Source organism: Chanodichthys erythropterus, chromosome 21 (assembly GCF_024489055.1).
Source record: "Chanodichthys erythropterus isolate Z2021 chromosome 21, ASM2448905v1, whole genome shotgun sequence".
NCBI classification, from domain to species: Eukaryota; Metazoa; Chordata; class Actinopteri; order Cypriniformes; family Xenocyprididae; genus Chanodichthys; species Chanodichthys erythropterus.
In genome coordinates, this window is record NC_090241.1 from 30,477,715 (window position 1) to 30,495,298 (window position 17,584).

Below are 17,584 nucleotides of genomic sequence, written 5' to 3' on the forward strand. Positions count from 1 at the left end.
TGTGTGTAACCAAACAGTTGACGAGCCCCATTGACTTCCATAGTATTTTTTTTTTTCTCTCCATACTATGAAAGTTAATGGGACCCATCAACAGTTTGGTTACCCATATTCTTTAAAATATCTTCTTGTTCTTTTGTGAAAGAAATTCATACAGGTTTGGAACTACTTGAGGGTGATGACAGAATTTACATTTTTGGTTCTATATAAGGAGAAATGTCCTAAATGACGCATAATTTTTTCACATCTAGCGACCATTCTAGTAATAAAGTATGTTTACATTTAATTCATAAAATTGAATCAAAATAAAAAAATAAGGGGTTATCATGATGGTTCTATATGAAGTGGGTCACATCATTTGTTGATCCTGGGACAACATTCCTGTCTGAAAAATTTAGTCCTAAACCCAAACCATTACTTATACCTAAAACCACAGGGAAATGATATGTGAATAACACTGAAACACCTAACCCTGCTTGTAAGCCTATACTTAACAGAAACTGTAAATTTGTCCCTCAAATTGACTGATTGGTTGATTGGAATGTTCAACAAAGATGTTGATCCAGGAACATTTTGTGAAATCATGGTGATCCACTTGATATATAGAAACGTTTAGTGGTTGTACATGGTGAAATCACATTCACCATATGAAGTGCCTGACAGAACCCTTTAAGCTTCTTTATGTAACCTCTCCTTCTAAGAGTTAGCAGCACTATTATTAAGGTTAAGGATTTCAAAAAATGACTAAGCCTAAGTTTTAAAACTTTAGTGTGTACCTCGACCCACAAATTATACAGAGAGCTTTTCTAAGAATCAGACTTACAATTTTAACCTTTTTGGCTAGCCTAACAGTAAGTTTTGTTTTTCATAATTAAAAAAAAAAAAAAAAAAATATTTAATACCTTTTATGAAAAATAAAAAAGCTGTAAGAAAAACTATTATTACTGGATATTTTAAATGTTTCTGAGAACATTAAAAGTTTATCTTTGCTTTCATGGGTTTGGCCAAGGTCTTTGTATGAAAAGCACATTGTCTAAATGACTTTTCAGCTGAAGTATTTGATTTGAATAGCAGAAACTATCTCAGCCATTATCCTGGTAACCACATTGCTGTTTGGTCTAGTGCTGACGTAAAAGGAATTCTTGTGAAAGGGGATTGCAATCATTCTTACAACACGCATCAAGAACGTCTGCTCATTCGGGATCAGGTTGCCTGTAGTCATATGGTCACAGAAAATCTGATCCAGGCTGTGGTGTACTTTCAATATCTCACTTTACAATGTCTAAACTGTGACTAAAACTGGACATTAAGAAGGTGAAAAGACATGAGTGGAAACATGCCAGAGATCCTTTTGGGTGGATTCTCTTTAACAAGATGGTGAAATTCTGAGGTCATACTGAGGGGCAGAACACACTGAAGTATTTTAAAAATCTTTATTTAAATATACAAAAATACCATCTTGTGTTTTTGTCAATAATTGGCAGCAAAACATGTTATAGCAATAATAAATAAATAAAATACTAGTTTATAAAAAACACTGAAGTTGAAAGCTTCAAGCAGTCCACTTGCAGGAACAACACTAGAACAAAGGAGCCGTCCGATTGTTTGCCCTGTGGTTGAAAGTCCAGAGAAAACACATTAAGGAAAATGAAAAACAAGAACACATTAAGAATAATTCATGCAGACTATTTTGCAACTAAAGCCAGAACTAACTCTCAACTAATAAGTGTATTAGTCTGAGATGAAGACATTCGATTGTGGCTGTACAACAACAACAACAAAACTTCATATAAGCTTATGAAGATTTTGGGTAAATACCTTGGGTTTACAGACTCTGATATACCATTAACTCCTCTTTTGTCTTCAGTTCTTCGCCAGTATTGTATGAACTATGCAGCATTATCAAACGAGGAGACAGTCATTACAATACATTATTTATTGGACACATTCATTTTTTTTGTAAATATTCAATTAGCAATCCGTTCTGCATGCTGTTTGGATGTCATTAGTATCTGGTCAGTCATTAGTTATTTTTGTCATTTTGTTAGCAGCACCAGACCAATCTTTCCTTTGTGACCTTTTTTTTTTTACTTGCTGAAGCTCATTATGTGCCCAGACATACTGTAATAATGTTTCTACAAGGTTAACCAGCAGTAATTTCTTCTTGAGGTTGAGGTTGTTTGCCAATAATTAGTAACCTGGTGAGCATGCTGGGAAGTACTAACAAATTTAAAGGGATAGTTCACCCAAAAATAAAAATTTGATGTTTATCTGCTTACCCCCAGTGCATCCAAGATGTAGGTGACATTTTTTCTTCAGTCGATCTCAAATGATGATTTTTAACTGCAACCGTTGCCATCTGTCAGTCAAATAATGGTGGTACACCACTATGTCCAACTCCGTTCAGCATCGGTTAGTGATGTCTGATCGCGCTCTGACAACGGCAGTGATGTCTCGCGCATATACTTCAATGAGTGTCAGACATCACTGCCATTGTCAGAGCGCGATCAGACATCACTAACCGATGCTGAACGGAGTTGGACATAGTGGTGTATTAGAGGTAAAAAATGATATAAATACTGTTCGGTTTCTCACACAAACGGATTGTTTCGTGTCTTAGGACATTAATGTGTCGTCATGAGCCGCAAGGTTTCATTTGGATTTGTCTAAGCAGGGTTTATTCACTCTAATAGATGAAGTTCCCATCTACCGCCATTATTTGACTGACAGAGGGCAGCGGTTGCAGTTAAAAATCATCATTTGTGATCGACTGAAGAAAAAATGTCACCTACATCTTGGATGCACTGGGTGTAAACAGATAAACATCAAATTTTCATTTTTGGGTGAACTATCCCTTTAAGCATGGACTTTAATGGACTTCTTTGAAAACTAATTTTCAGATCAGCCAAAAAGCACTTCTGTCATTGTACAACAGAATCGAATTATTAACTGAGAATTTAAAGTGTCCCATATTATGCATCCAGGGTTAAAAAAAAAAAAAGAAGTTCTCATTATAAACATTTCAGCACCAACTATTTTCTGTTCATAACTAGTTTCTGGAACGGTTAGATAAAGGATTCAGTCTCTCTAAACTGGGGTTGAGAAATGTCTACCAAATTGGCACCAGTAGAGGTTTACAGTGAGATGCTACAGGGGAGCCTGATGTTCACGATTGAGCGCTACGTTCAACTTCCACTGGATTGAATTAAAAACGCTCACTCTGCTCCATTATGTTTTTATTACCTCAGAATGAGCCATTACTATCTCATACACCATAGGTCCCCCCCTTCATGTCAAGTCACCATTATGCGCGCCGGCATGTTTCTACAGCAGCCCTAAAGGGACAAACACTCTACAGAGTGTGTTTTGTCATTACTATGTTGTTGTTCTAAATAGTTCTTGTATTTAGAGGCATGCTTGCATCGTCACTACATTGAATACGCACAAAGCAGTAGTAGTAGTAGCAGTAGTCGCCTGGTTTATTACAAGCAGATACCGTTCTTTGTTAGAAGTAAGAAGAAACCTCATTGCTTCACACAAGCTACTCTCTGCTCTCAGACGACATGTCGGCCAGACAGCCACCATAGATTCTCTAAAAGGGAGGGATGCGAGAGGCGCTAAAATTTACACACTGCACCTTTAAAACAATATAAAGGACATCCAGATGTGCAATAATCCATTTGTTTACATGCTGATCTACTGCGCATATGTGGAACACGTCCGCTGACCGGACCCCAGCATACACTTTAAGTAAATACAAGCAGTCCACGTCCTTGCTGTCCACAGCTGTCTGTGTAACGTTACGTGTCCGAACTGGAGTATAATCGAGGCTTTAATGTGGCACGTGTCTGGAGAAAGAGAACACGTTTGGCTTTAGATAAACCTACTAGAGGATATAGCACTGAAATATCTTTACCACAAACGATCCTGAGTGGCATTATTATGCATATTTGTTACAAACATAGGTTTGTGCAGAAAGGAACTGGAATTACTGACGATCAGAGGCTGGGGTTTCTGGACCCTCTGGCTAACTTTACCGGGGGTTGAGAACATTTAATTTCTGTCAGTGGGGTGGCGGGGGTTGAAGCGGGCCCCCCAACTGCAGCGACTTTACTGCCCTGCTGACAACTCATTTTGGGCGGTTCAGAATCAGTTCTTTATTGTTGGAGACAATAACTCCATTTATCATGCACTTTGATCTTTGAAACTTTGCAGACCTTTTACATTCACAGACAGCTATATCACACACTACATGAAAAGTAAATAATACGAAAAAGCATAATAGGGACACTTTAAAAGTGAGCTGTAGCCACAAATTAAACACACGGACAGTTAGCTTTCTGACTAGTGAAAACATGCATCAAAGTGAAGCATTATTGTCCACCCTCATCATGAAGGAACAGCATATGAAAAGATGGAATTCATGCAAGAGACAGCAAAAGAAAGCATCAAGTCAATGCATGTCTAAGCAGCAAGCAGTTGAATCAGAGTGACAATCTGCCATGCTTAGGTCAGCTGAGCTAGAATGACTTCATAGCAATCGACAGATTAAAAGATATACTCACCCCCTCTGTTTATTGTACCGTAATGCGAAACATATAGCTATAACTGTGGTGAATAGGAAGGCTGAGAAAATATTATTAAAATGTTTAAGTAAACAGAGAAGAGTGGTGCATATACACTTTCGTTCAAAAGTATGAGGTCAGTAAGATTTTTTTAATGTTGTTGAAAGAAGTCTCTTATGCTCACCAAGGCTGCATTTATTTGATCAAAAATGCATTAAAAGCGTTAACGTTGTGAAATATTAGAATTTCAAATAACAGTTTTCTATTTTTTAATATGTTAAAATATAATGTATTCCTGTGATGGCAAAGCTGAATTTTCAGCAGCCTTTACTCCAGTTTGCAGTGATCCTTTGATTGTGCTGCTTAATATTTTTCTAGACACCGTGGAACATTTTTTTCAGGATTATGAATAGAAAGTTCAAAAGAACAGCATTCATTTGAAATAGAAAATCAAAAATGTAAAAACATTTTTAAAAAGTATTCATTTGTTTAAAAAAAGAAATTGAATGACCCCAAACTTTTGAACAATATATATAAAAGTCTATAGTTTAATCCAAATCATTCAGATGCTTACCGCCAATAGTCAGAGCGACAACATCTGAAAGATCAACATTTGTGTTATTAGAAACAGTGAAATACATGAACAAAAGGAAATAAACATTCAATAGATATGTGGTGAACTCATAGTAATGATCACTCTCACTTGGAACTTTAACAAAACAACTCATTATCATCACTGACTGTTATATTATACAGTGACCTATGTAGCTCTGACTACAGTAACCACATTTCTTTCTCAGAGGGTGATACACCCTACTAAAAAAATAAAATAAAATCTATTTAAAATACATTTATTTACCAAGTATACTTCAAATCCATTAACATGTTTATTGACATATCACTTAAGACTTACTGATATATATATATATATATATATATATATATATATATATATATATATATATATATATATATATATATATATATATATATATATATATATATAAAAATAATTAAACCTTATTTGGAGTATTTCTTTATTGCACAATACACATTTCTTAATATTATGCCTAAAAAGTGTATTAGTATTACTATTAATAAAGATTGTATGATCTTTGTATAATATCAGTCTTTAAATGCAAGACATATAAAGAGTACCAAAAGTAATCTTGCAATAGTTCTACTTTAGCACAATCAAATATGCTTAAGTATATCTTTAGTTGATTTACTTTACGCAGACTTTAAGTAGTATACCAAAAGTACAGGTATTTTTATTAAGCACATAAATATGTAAATGTATTTGTAGTATACTTAGCACAAAATAAATGTATTTCAAATACATTTTATTATATTTATTCTTTACAGAAAAGGATTAGGGCCAAGCAATAATAAAAAATTAAAACCATCTCGAGATTAAAGTTGTTAAATTTTGAGAAGAAATTTGTTCAATTTCGAGGAAAAAAGTCAAAATAAAATGTTGAGAATAAACTCATTAAATTACGAGAAAAATGTCATTACATTTCGAGAAAAAAGTCGAGATAAAATGTTGAGAATAAACTCGTTAAATTAAGAGAAAAAAGTTGTTAAATTACGAGAACAAATTCGTTAAATTATGAGAAAAATGTAATTAAATTTCGAGAAAAAAGTCATAATTTAATGAGTTTATTCTCAACATTTTATCTCGACTTTTTTCTTTAAATTTAATTAGTTTTTTTCTCGTAATTTAATGAGTTTATTCTCAACATTTTATCTCGCCTTTTTTCTCGAAATTTAACAACATTTTTTTCAATTTAACAAATTTGTTCTCGTAATTTAACAATTTTTTTGTCGTAATTTAACAAGTTTATTCTCAACATTTTATCTCGACTTTTTTCTCGAAATTTAACGAGTTTTTTCTCGAAATTCTCGAGATGGTTTTATTTTTTTGTTATTGCTTGGCCCTAATCCTCTTCCGTAATTCTTCACTAGGGGCAGTCAGACATTTAATTCAGTACAAAGTTAAGTTAAGATAATTAAGTTAAGAACTTTATTAATCCCACAAGGGGCAATTCTAGTAGGGTAGTAGCATCATACACACTAATTAAAACTTTAAATTGCAGAGACGAATAGCCTCTGGAACAAAGGTAAATTTATATCTATTAGATGAACATTTAATGCTTCTAAATCTTCGTCCAGAGGGCAGTGCGTCAAAATGAACCTTCAAGGGATGAGAGTCATCTCCCATGATATTACAAGTTTTCTTTAACATTTGTTGCTCATGGAATTATCAAAGATAGTTCAAAGATATTTATACTCCTGTACCTTTTGACTTCTGTTTCACAAAAGTAGTTGTATCATTGGATTTAAAGGATGACTCACTTGGTGAAGGAGTAAGAGGCTCATATAGAATTCTTTCTGCAATACAACATATCAAATAACTATTACAGCATAAGCATAACAAAAAATTAGTGAAAAAAACTGAGAAAAAAAACACACACACAATACAGGCATCAGAATAAAGGATGCTATATGGGCTAGACTCCTTACCAATTGAAAGTGTGTCTGCTGTTGCTGTTGTTGTGTCTGCTGTTGCTGTTGTTGTGTCTGCTGTTGCTGTTGTTGTGTCTGCTGTTGCTGTTGTTGTGTCTGCTGTTGCTGTTGTTGTGTCTGCTGTTGCTGTTGTTGTGTCTGCTGTTGCTGTTGTTGTGTCTGCTGTTGCTGTTGTTGTGTCTGTAGCTGTTGCTGTTGTTGTGTCTGTAGCTGTTGCTGTTGTTGTGTCTGTAGCTGTTGCTGTTGTTGTGTCTGTAGCTGTTGCTGTTGTTGTGGCTTCGTTTGTAGTAGTGATTGCTGTTGTCGGTGCTATAATGACAGAAAGAAAATATTAATGTCATCACCTACTTTTGCCATCTTCTCCAATACAACATTCCACATGCTGTAAACATCTAGGCAGTTCAGAACATAAAGCTTACAAAAAATAAGTATACTTCAAGTTAATTTTATTAAGTGAAAGTTAAAGTGGTGTGATATATAGCCAAGTATGGTGTCCCATACTTGGAATTTGTGCTCACACAGCAAGGAGTATTGAACACACACACACACAGCAGTAGGCAGCCATTTTCTACTGTGGCGCCCGGGGAGCGATTGGGGGTTAGGTGCCTTGCTCAAGGTCACTTCAGTTGTGGGTAATGAGAGTAGAAGAGAGTGCTGTAAGTAAGTATACTTAAGTAAAGTTCTAAGTTAAGTATACTTTATGTAGTAAGTATACTAATATCAGTGTACTAGTATACTTGTATTTCAGTACTACTTGGGACTAAATTGCCCCAATTTTAGTGTATAAAAGTATACTTTTAAATACACTTTAAGTGTAACAGTATTAAACTTTGAGTCTACAACTAGTTTACAACTGCATTTTTTTGTTTGTACTGCAACTATACTACAAGTGAACTTATATACTGATCAAATACTTTTTTTAGTTTATGAAAGTACACAGAAGAAAAGCGCAGTAAACTACTAGTTTAGTGGATATATATTGCAAGTATACTTCTAAGTTTTCTTTAGTGAATTTAAAATGCTTATAGTTGAATATTTATTAAATATTTTTCACTGTAGGTATACCACTATGTTCCTATAGGTTAGGTTAGTTTTTATACTTTAAATATACCTTTAACTGTACTTGAAGTAAATTTTAACTTTTAAATTCCTACATACTACCAGTGGACGACAAAAAATTCTCACTCAGAATTAGGAACATATCTGTTTTCTTTATAAATCAATATTAGCAAACTATGTTTATAAGACAGAATGTAAAACTTTGTGAAAATCTCCAATCTCAATGAAAAGATTTAGTACAAGTATATGCCAAATATTTCAACTTTTCTGACAGTATAAGTCACGTACTTAAGTGTAATTTTAAGTATATTTCTGAGAAGTACATAAAAAGTAGATTGAAATTAGTGGTGGGCATAGATTAAATTTTTTTTTAATCTAGATTAATCTCACTGTAATCTTGGAATTAATCTAGATTAATCTAGATTAAAATGGCTCATTTAAATTCTGCCAAAGGCATTCAGAATAGGTGTGCTACTCAAATAATGACTAAAAGTAATCCACTATTTTGTACGACAAAGCAGTCAGAAGTTAGAAGATTAACCTCAGTGGAGTTAAACTTGAAAAATTGTGTATATTGACATCTTTCCGCGTTTAAAACGACATTGATTCTCATGTTCATTTATGTTCATTGATGCTGTGGACTCGTAGTAAGAGATGATCGGTTTACGAGCCTCTTGAGCCTCTTGAGTCACGAGCCAAGGTTTGACATTAACTTTTTTGCTCACCAGCCACTGTGGCTAGTGGTTTTCCAAAGTTACTAGCCACTCAGCATTTTCACTGGCCACAATTTTGATGTTGGTAAATTACATTTTATATGATTAAAGTTGACTTTGTTATGCTTAAATTACTTTATTTTTGAGTAATTTTACTTGATTTAGAAGATTTAAAACCTTTTCAAACTTTTAAATGCAGATTGACCACCCAAATCAAGACTACATTGTATATCAGCTGATATGTACAGGTGGGCAAGAGGTGGACAATATGAGCATGGGCTAATATAAGTTATTTGTGTTAGGCTATATAAAAGAAGAAAGAAGCAAATTACAAAAACAATTGTAAATTAAAAATAATCTTTTTTCAGATACACTAGGTTTAACATAGCCTACATTCATTTAACATCTTTTGTTGTTTGATTAACATTAATGACCTATTTAATTGGGCTGCTGAATGCATGGATTTAACTGACACATATTCAGTTATTACTCACCTGTTTGTGTCCACTTAAGCCATAACCGACTGTATTCACGTGAGATACTCCACACGATGGACATTTAGACATCTGTATGCATGTGTATTTGACTATTCAGGCGCAAGGAGAACTGATCGCGTGTGCGCGACAGAGAGAGATAGCGCACGCAAGAGCGCTTCTGTTGTGTGTCATTCAGCGCAATTCCGCCTATCCCTCCTTCACTAACTGCACGTAAATAACGAATTGTGTGATTGGATTGTAATGTTGTGCTACGACGATCTTCGACGATCATTTGGCTGTAAACTGAAATTATATTCAACCCGCCAAAGTGGCTAGTGGGAGTGGCTGTCTCAGCTGAAATCTACCTGCATTTGGCGGGTTGGCGGGTGTTAATGTCAAGCCCTGGTCATGACACATTAAAGAGCAACAAAACGTTTTTTATTGTTTGAATTTCTTAAAAAAACTACACAGTTTTAAAGCTGGGACTTTGTTTAATATCTTACGTAACCGGCTCTGTCTTGTCTGTCGACGTGTTGTCAGTGTCCTCTTTGCGTGATGCATTTATCACTGTGTGGCAGCGCCACTGCTTGTTGGACAAAGCAACAATAACTAAGGGGGGTGGGTCTTTGCGAAGGGTCAATTCGGCTAGGTATACATCCGCGCTAAATATAGACCCAGCTCCCAACCCAACTTTGAGACTAGATTAACGGCGATATTTTTTTTAATCGCCCGATAAGAGTGCACGTTAACGCCGATAACGGCCCACCACTAATTGAAATATTTATATATATATATATATATATATATATATATATATATATATATATATATATATATATATTAGTTTAAAGAAGTATACTAATAGCACTTGAATAAACTTCTTTTTTGTAATGGAATTCATATGGAATAGAAAACCACAGGAGAAAGACTTACAGATTCCGATCCGTTGGCCCTTGTACATTTGTCTAAATGATGGTGCCTTGAGCTACAAATAAAAGTACAGTAGGCTACTCAGCTGTAATGTGCAGTTCTATGTCTGTTTAGTTTCATTGTGTTTGGGTTCTGTTTTCCCTGTTCTGGTTTGCCTGAGTTCCCTGTGCTTATTAGTTTCCATAGTTCCTAATTTTCTGACTTTCATAGTTCCTAATAGTTCTGACTTTCCATTCACTACTCAGTCTGTGTATTTAAGCCTTCAATTCATCCAGTTCTTTATTCGGTCTCGTTTATGTTTATGTCAATGCATTTTGCTATTTCTCTTATGTTTGCCCTGTAGTTTCCCGAGTATTTGTGATTAAAGATTGTTCTTTGTATTCTCTGTCGTTGTGCATTTATTGCCGCCACCTTGACCTTGACATCAGCTCAGTTGAGTTTTCCTTGAAATCAGCGCAGGAAACGCTGCAGATTCTGTCTACTTATCACTCATCTCATAAATCCACACCTTGAGAAAAAATCCCATCCATTATTGCATTCAGAAGGTTAAGCTTACCTTCAACACAGACAGGAAGGGCAGACCAGCCACCCTCTTCACACAAATGACGGAGCTAAACCTTTCATCCTGTAACCTGGCCAGCATTCAAATGCGGCTTCATTTTTATAAGAGAACGGAGGATTTCCTTCAGTCCGGTTACCTAAACTAATTTTAGGAACTCGACATTCAATAGCTGGGAATAGAAAGGAAACTGTTTTTAAGTTGATAAAACATGCAAAGCTAAACAAAGGTAAAATGCTTTTCTGTAAAGCAGTAAATACTGGCACAATGTGATACGCAAAATATAGTATTGAAAGCACTTCAGGACTCTGATCAAAACATCTGACACACTGCAGCATGCATGGAATTTCAGTAATGTAAAGTGGAACCCAACAAAATGTCAAAACAAAATTCCAAATCGTTTTATAATCCAAGACCATAAAAGAATGTTTCTCTGGAAAGAAACATTTAGAGAAATATTTCTGTTTTAAACATTACTGAAATGTTTCAGCTCTTCAATATCAGGTGTGCCAATACAAATAAATGGCTCAATTTGATGGGACGCTAAAAAAAAAAATTGCACCCATTAAACCACTGAGTGGAAACAACAGTGTCAACTGGTAAAGTGGCTTACTTACTTTACTTTTTACATTTTAACAACCATTCATTCTCAAGTCAGAAACAGTAGCACTTTAAGATTAATGGGTAGATAAGCCAAATTAGAGATTAAAATAAAATTTCAGCTATTTGGATCTCAAAACAATATTGCATAAATATATTTGTATAGTAATGATAATTAATAATAATTCATATGTTTTAGTTCAGTTCATATAAATATATTCATATTGGCCTATTGTATGTGTATAAAACTTACGGTTTTATTGTTAATATAATCTAATGATTATCAAAAAGCAAAAATAAAGCTAGTAAAAATTAATATAAAAAACAGGTTCTGCATATTGGTTAGTGAACCTTAAAGGTGCTAAAGAGGATCTTTTCGTCAACTGAAAATCCAAAGACTGTTACTGAGTTTTTTAAATGAGCGCATGCGTAAGAACAACCCCCCTCCTTCACAGCTCATTTCGAGGGAACGCCTCCCAAAACTCGTGCACGAGTATTGGAACACGAGTGTTTACCACCGGCATTCGCTGTGTCGTGTTAGTGGATTCATTATGTCGGACTCACCGCAGGTAACTCATAATATGCAGTTGTTACTCCTGTCTCCTGACAAAAACATTGCATGTGGCGTCTGTGGAGTGTGGAAAGTTACTGGAGTGCGCAGCCGCGCTCGTCTCTCACAAGGAACGTCATGGCAGTGAATGACAAGCCAGAGGGGCGATCATCGCGTAAACGATTGGCTGATGTTTTTAAGGCCCTACCTCGTGCACAGATTATGTATATTAATAATATTCCTTTCAGTGCACCTAATAAATAGTCTTTCATCAGTTAGTAAAGACAGTTTCAGGTAATATTGCAAAAATGTATAAAACAAAACATCCTTTTTAGCACCTTTAAAGGTGCCCTAGAATTAAAAATTGAATTTATCTTGGCATAGTTGAATAACAAGAGTTCAGTACATGGAAATGACATACAGTGAGTCTCAAACACCATTGGTTCCTCCTTCTTATATAAATCTTATTTGTTTAAAAGACCTCCGAAAAACAGGTGAATCTCAACATAATGTTATGTAACAGTCGGGATCATTAATATGTACGCCCCCAATATTTGCATATGCCAGCTCATGTTCAAGGCATTACACAAGGGCAGGACGTCTGGATGTGCACAGCTGAATCATCAGACTAGGTAATCAAGCAAGGACAACAGAGAAAAATGGCAGATGGAGCAATAATAATCAAATGTAAACATCCAAATAAATACCATACTTACGCGAATAGACATGTTGCATGACGAATACTTTGTAAAGATCCATTTTGAGGGTTATATTAGCTGTGTGAATTTTGTTTATGCTGTTTAAGGCAAGCGCGAGCTCCGTGGGCGGGGAACGTGAGCATTTAAAGGGGCCGCAGCCTAAATCAGCTCATCTTTAATGATGCCCCAAAATAGGCAGTTAAAAAAATTAATAAAATATTTTGAGCTGAAACTTCACAGACACATTCAGGGGACACCTTAGACTTATATTACATCTTTTAAAAAGACGTTCTACGTCACCTTTAAACGAAAATGCTTGGTCTTGTTCATTAAAAAAAACAAAAAAAAAAAACACAATTTTATTCTTCTCACTGTTACCACTCCCACTTCATTTTGTATAATATTTTTCCAGCATTGCTACACACAGAAACCTGATACTCCTCAATCTGCCCTGATCGTACCAGAGAGGGATAGATCTCCTCCACAGAAACAACATTCAACTGCCTGTCACCACCAGGACTATGATGAAATGGAAACATAAGGCTGAGATGATTCTGTAGGGCTTGGAGGAGACAGACTAGTAGCAGTCACTGAAGGCTACAGATCACATCAGCATATATAACTGGTCAGACTTGTAACCCGTAAACCGAAGGTCGTGGGTTCAAGTCTCAGAGCCAGCAGGAAATGTAGGTGGGGGGAGTGAATGAACAGTGCTTTCTTCTTCTCTCATTACCCACAACTGAAGTGCCCATGAGCAAGGCACCTAACCCACAATCACTCCCCAGGCACCGCAGCAAAAACGGCTGCCCACTGCTCTGGGTGTCTGTTCACAGTGTGTGTGTGTGTGTGTGTGTGTGTGTGTGTGTGTGTGTGTGTGTGTGTGCTTTTGTTTATATTACATTGTGGGGACCAAATGTCCCCATGATGTAATATAAACCTGAGTTCACCTACATCGTGGGGACCAGCCAGCGGTCCCCACAATGTAAATGGGTTTATAAATCATATAGAATGAGTTTTTGTGAAAAAGTAAAAGTTTGCACAGTTTCCTGTGAGGGTTAGGTTTAGGGGTAGGGGCAGGGTAGGGGGATAGAATGTACAGTTTGTTCAGTGTAAAATGCATTGAAGTCTATGGAAAGTCCCCACAATTCACAAAAACAAACATGTGTGTGTGTGTGTGTGTGTGTGTGTGTGTGTGTTCAATAATCACTGCTGTGTGTGTGCACTTGGATGGGTGAAATACAGAGCACAAATTCTGTGTATGGGACACCATACTTGGCTACACATCACTTCACTTTACTTCAACTAAGACAAAAAAATAATAAAATAAAATATATTATAAAAGGCCTAAAGGACCTGCTGAACAAGAAAAAGACAACCTTCAGGTAGAAGGTTACCTAGAGATGCAACTTAAGGCAAATAAACAGTTCAGTAAGGGGACTATACAAAATAATGCAATAAAATGAAAGGACAATGAATCTCTGTTGTGCAAGAAAAGCAAGATGAGTTCGGCAGGCTGCTAGAGATGTTCCACCAGTTCTAACATGCTGAGCCGCAATGCTGCTGCAACACCAGCGCAAGCGAGTCCAAACTCATGTTCAGACTATTTAGGGTCAAATCGGGGCACCTTTACATATTCCTTAACTTAAAGGTTACTTTTTTTTGTTCAAAATTAACAAACATTATCAGTTAATACATCATCATATTTGACTTACCCTGATTCACTATGGTAACCCTATTATAAGTGTTTATATTTTAGACTGAGCGGGATGGTTTTTGCATGAATTTGCATAAATGTCACATTTGTTCCAGAACTTTTGGGGGTGGGACGACTGATAGACCGATGATGAGGTTCAGGCTTTATTAAGCCTATATGCAGAGGTCAAAATCCAGCGGGAACTAGAAAGTCGCTCGCAGTACTATGTCACCGGACTATCTTCACGGTACTTTAGACCGCTATGGAAAGCAATAGGCCTGGCGGGAAAAAAGTTCCTGGGACAAATTGTTCCGGGTAATTTCGGATTCAGCGACAACTAATATGCTTATCCACAGTAAAAGTAATAATAATATGCAAATCTCTACAATCACAGCCACTTAGAATCTATTTTATATTAAAAACACAGCTATGTGGAGCTATGTGCTGGACCAATGAAATTTCTATGTGGGCGGAGCTTCCCACTGTGATTCAGTGCAGTTGATTAGGATAGAAATCTTAATCATTTACATTAATGAATTTGGCAAACACTCTTTTCCAAAGTGACTTACATTGAATTCAAGGTATACGCTATCAGCTCGTGCATTCCCTGGAAATCAAACCCATGACCTTAGCGGCACTAGCACCATGCTCTACTGCTTGAGCAACAGGAATGCAGCAGGGATGAGCATTTGACGATTGTGGTTGACTTTATGCTTGGAATTTAATAGAGTTAAAACTTTAAATCCAAAAACTAACCTTGGCATTCTGGAGGTGGTGAATTATATTCCCAATATTGCCCACATGTAATAAATCTGTCTCCAACGAGGGTGTAGCTATCATCGCAGGAATATTCAATGACATCATCAAGCTGAATAATGTTCCTGGGCTTTGAGAACTTTCCATGCTCAATTGGAATTGGCTCATCACATATTATCACTATGAAAGACATAATGACAGAGAAGCTGTTACAACAGCTTTGACTGTTTGTAAAGTTGTTCTAGGCAACATAATATTGAATGTGCATATTAATGATCAAAATAGTTAACTAAAACCATAAAAAAACTTTTTTTGTTCCTTAAAACAAAATAAATGTTAACTGAAAAAAAAAAAAAAAAAAAAATTAAATTCAAAGGCGAGGACTCACAAGAACATTTAGACTTTCCGCTCCAGCCAGATACAAGACACTGCCAGTAACTTGATCCTTCCAGGTCATATCTGGGTTCAAGAAAAAATAAGTCAATCATTTGCTACATTATGAGTGCAGTATGGACAGCAAGGGCTGCAGCAGTTCTTACCCCCTCTCACATATGGGTTTTATGCGGGCACCGAACAACGTTCCTTCTGTGATGGAGTAGTTCATATGTGGTAAATCTTCAGGTAATCCACAGTCTATCTCTGAAATGGGTGCAAACATAGCAGTTTACAACTGGACAACTTTACAACCATTTTTTTATAGGAAATGGCCCAATTCAAAAATGAAGTCAAAACTAAATTACTTTTGCATTTTAATTCGGGATCACTCCACTTCCCACTCCTGCAGATGATCACATCTGAACCTTCCTCTCTCTCGTGTCCTCTAATACACTCCACAACTGCCTGTGAATTATCTGGGAAATTATTCTTCTGTCTGGATTCCGCAGACAAAATAATTTTGCCATTCAAATCAGGAAACGGACAACCTACAAAATCAACCACAGACACAGGATAAATAATCAACCAAATAACTAGATTTTAGTCATACCTTCAAAAATTTGGGGTCAGTAAGACTTTAAAAAAAAAGAAATAAGTACTTATATTCAGAACAGTAAAAGTGACAGTAAAACATTTAAGATTTCAGTTCAATTCGAATAAATGCTGTTCTTTTGAACTTTTCAATCCCGAAAAAGAATTTATCATGGTTTACACAAAAAAATTAAGCAGCACATTGATGATAATAACAATAAGAAGAAATGTTTTTTAGACTCCAAATCAGCATATTAGAATGATTTCTGAAGGATCTTGTGACAGTGAAGACTGGAGTGATGATGCTGAAAATTCAGCTTTGCATCACAGGAATAAGTTGCAATTTAAAAAAAACATTAAAATAATGTTGTTTTAAATTATATTAGGCCTAATTTTACATTGTTGCTGTATTTTAAGTATATATAGTGTTAACAATCTTGCAACCCCAAAATCACAGCAGTGATTTCCCTTTTAATTGTATTTTATTTGTATTACAAAGCCTGAAAGCAGTCAAATGTATGCACTTGACTATTGTATTGTGGCTCCACCTAAAGGAAAGTTCCAAGAAATATATTTTTGATACCCTACCAGTACGCCTTTTTCCCACTTGATTATTAATTTTCGAGATTGTTTTAAAAATGCATTTCAATCAAACTCAAAGGAATAGATCAACCAAACACCCGGTTATCTCGTGGTTTTGCAGTAGACTGTTTATCACATAACATTAATGTTGAAAACGCAGGGGGATAAAAAGAAAGATTATTCGGCTTTAGTATTATTATTATTATTATTCAGCAACTCAGATAGGCTACTCACAAAACACAAGTCTAACTACCTCAGAAACATCTCTTTAACAAATTGCTCAAGCTATTTCGATGCGAAAAGCGAAAAGTTGATGTAGTTTAAAAACGATTTTTAACAAGACTTTACTCAACGGTAAGGAAATTAGCTCACCTTTCTCCATAGACACCAGTGAAAACTGCAGTAGAAGCAGTGGCCAAGCCTTCACACTTGTCATCGTCACTTAAATAGATTTTCTTGTTAAAACAGTAAACACTTGTCGTGAATATAGCTACAGCTGACAGGAAATTTAACGGGCTGAAGGCATTCAGATGAAATAACAGAAAAGCACTACACGAACAAAGATATTCCCGATGATAAGTTAAGTGGTCTCGCCGGAGAATGAAATAAAACAATTAACAAATAAAAGGAGAAGGCGTTTCGTAGATTCGCGTGTACGACTAAACATGTAAAAGCAACCTTCACTCATATTAGAAAGAAAGAAAACACGCCCATTCTGTGACGTCAGTCCTCCCACCAAAATCGCCTGCCCTGAGATTAAACACTGTCAAAATATGATTCAAGTAAATTGGCTGTGTTTATAACAAGTATTTATTTTTTGACAGTATGATATATTGGTCTTATTTGCCAACTTATTTACACAACCGTTCAAAAATTTGGGTCAGTAAGATTTTTTTAAAAAGAAATTAATG

At 35.6% G+C, this 17,584-nt stretch overlaps 1 protein-coding gene across 3 annotated transcripts; it reads right to left on the reverse strand.

The window, feature by feature from the left end:
* Positions 1–1,418: 1,418 nt before the first annotated feature.
* im:7151449 (complement decay-accelerating factor) lies at positions 1,419–17,345 on the reverse strand. 3 transcript variants are annotated; one of them, XM_067374088.1, is made up of 11 exons: positions 17,046–17,345; positions 15,866–16,048; positions 15,665–15,764; positions 15,514–15,584; positions 15,126–15,305; positions 7,089–7,400; positions 6,921–6,956; positions 5,137–5,160; positions 4,563–4,623; positions 1,816–1,886; positions 1,421–1,607 (listed from the first exon to the last, which is right to left on the reverse strand). In XM_067374088.1, the coding sequence occupies exons 1-10, from the start codon at positions 17,107–17,109 to the stop codon at positions 1,823–1,825; spliced, it is 1,095 nt and encodes a 364-aa protein (XP_067230189.1). In that variant the 5' UTR covers positions 17,110–17,345; the 3' UTR covers positions 1,421–1,607; positions 1,816–1,822. The 3 variants fall into 3 exon arrangements, with proteins under 3 accessions (XP_067230190.1, XP_067230189.1, XP_067230188.1); XM_067374087.1 differs by having other exon boundaries at positions 6,864–6,956; XM_067374089.1 differs by lacking the exon at positions 15,126–15,305 and having other exon boundaries at positions 1,419–1,607; positions 6,864–6,956.
* Positions 17,346–17,584: the final 239 nt, after the last annotated feature.

Coding starts and splice junctions, on each gene's coding strand:
- im:7151449 (XM_067374087.1), bottom strand. CDS start 17,109: ATGACAAGTGTGAAGGCTTGGCCACTGCTTCTACTGCAGTTTTCACTG. Junction 16,049..17,045: donor ACTGGTGTCTATGGAGAAAG/GTGAGCTAATTT, acceptor TTGATTTTGTAG/GTTGTCCGTTTCCTGATTTG. Junction 4,624..5,136: donor TGTCGCTCTGACTATTGGCG/GTAAGCATCTGA, acceptor ATATTTTCTCAG/CCTTCCTATTCACCACAGTT.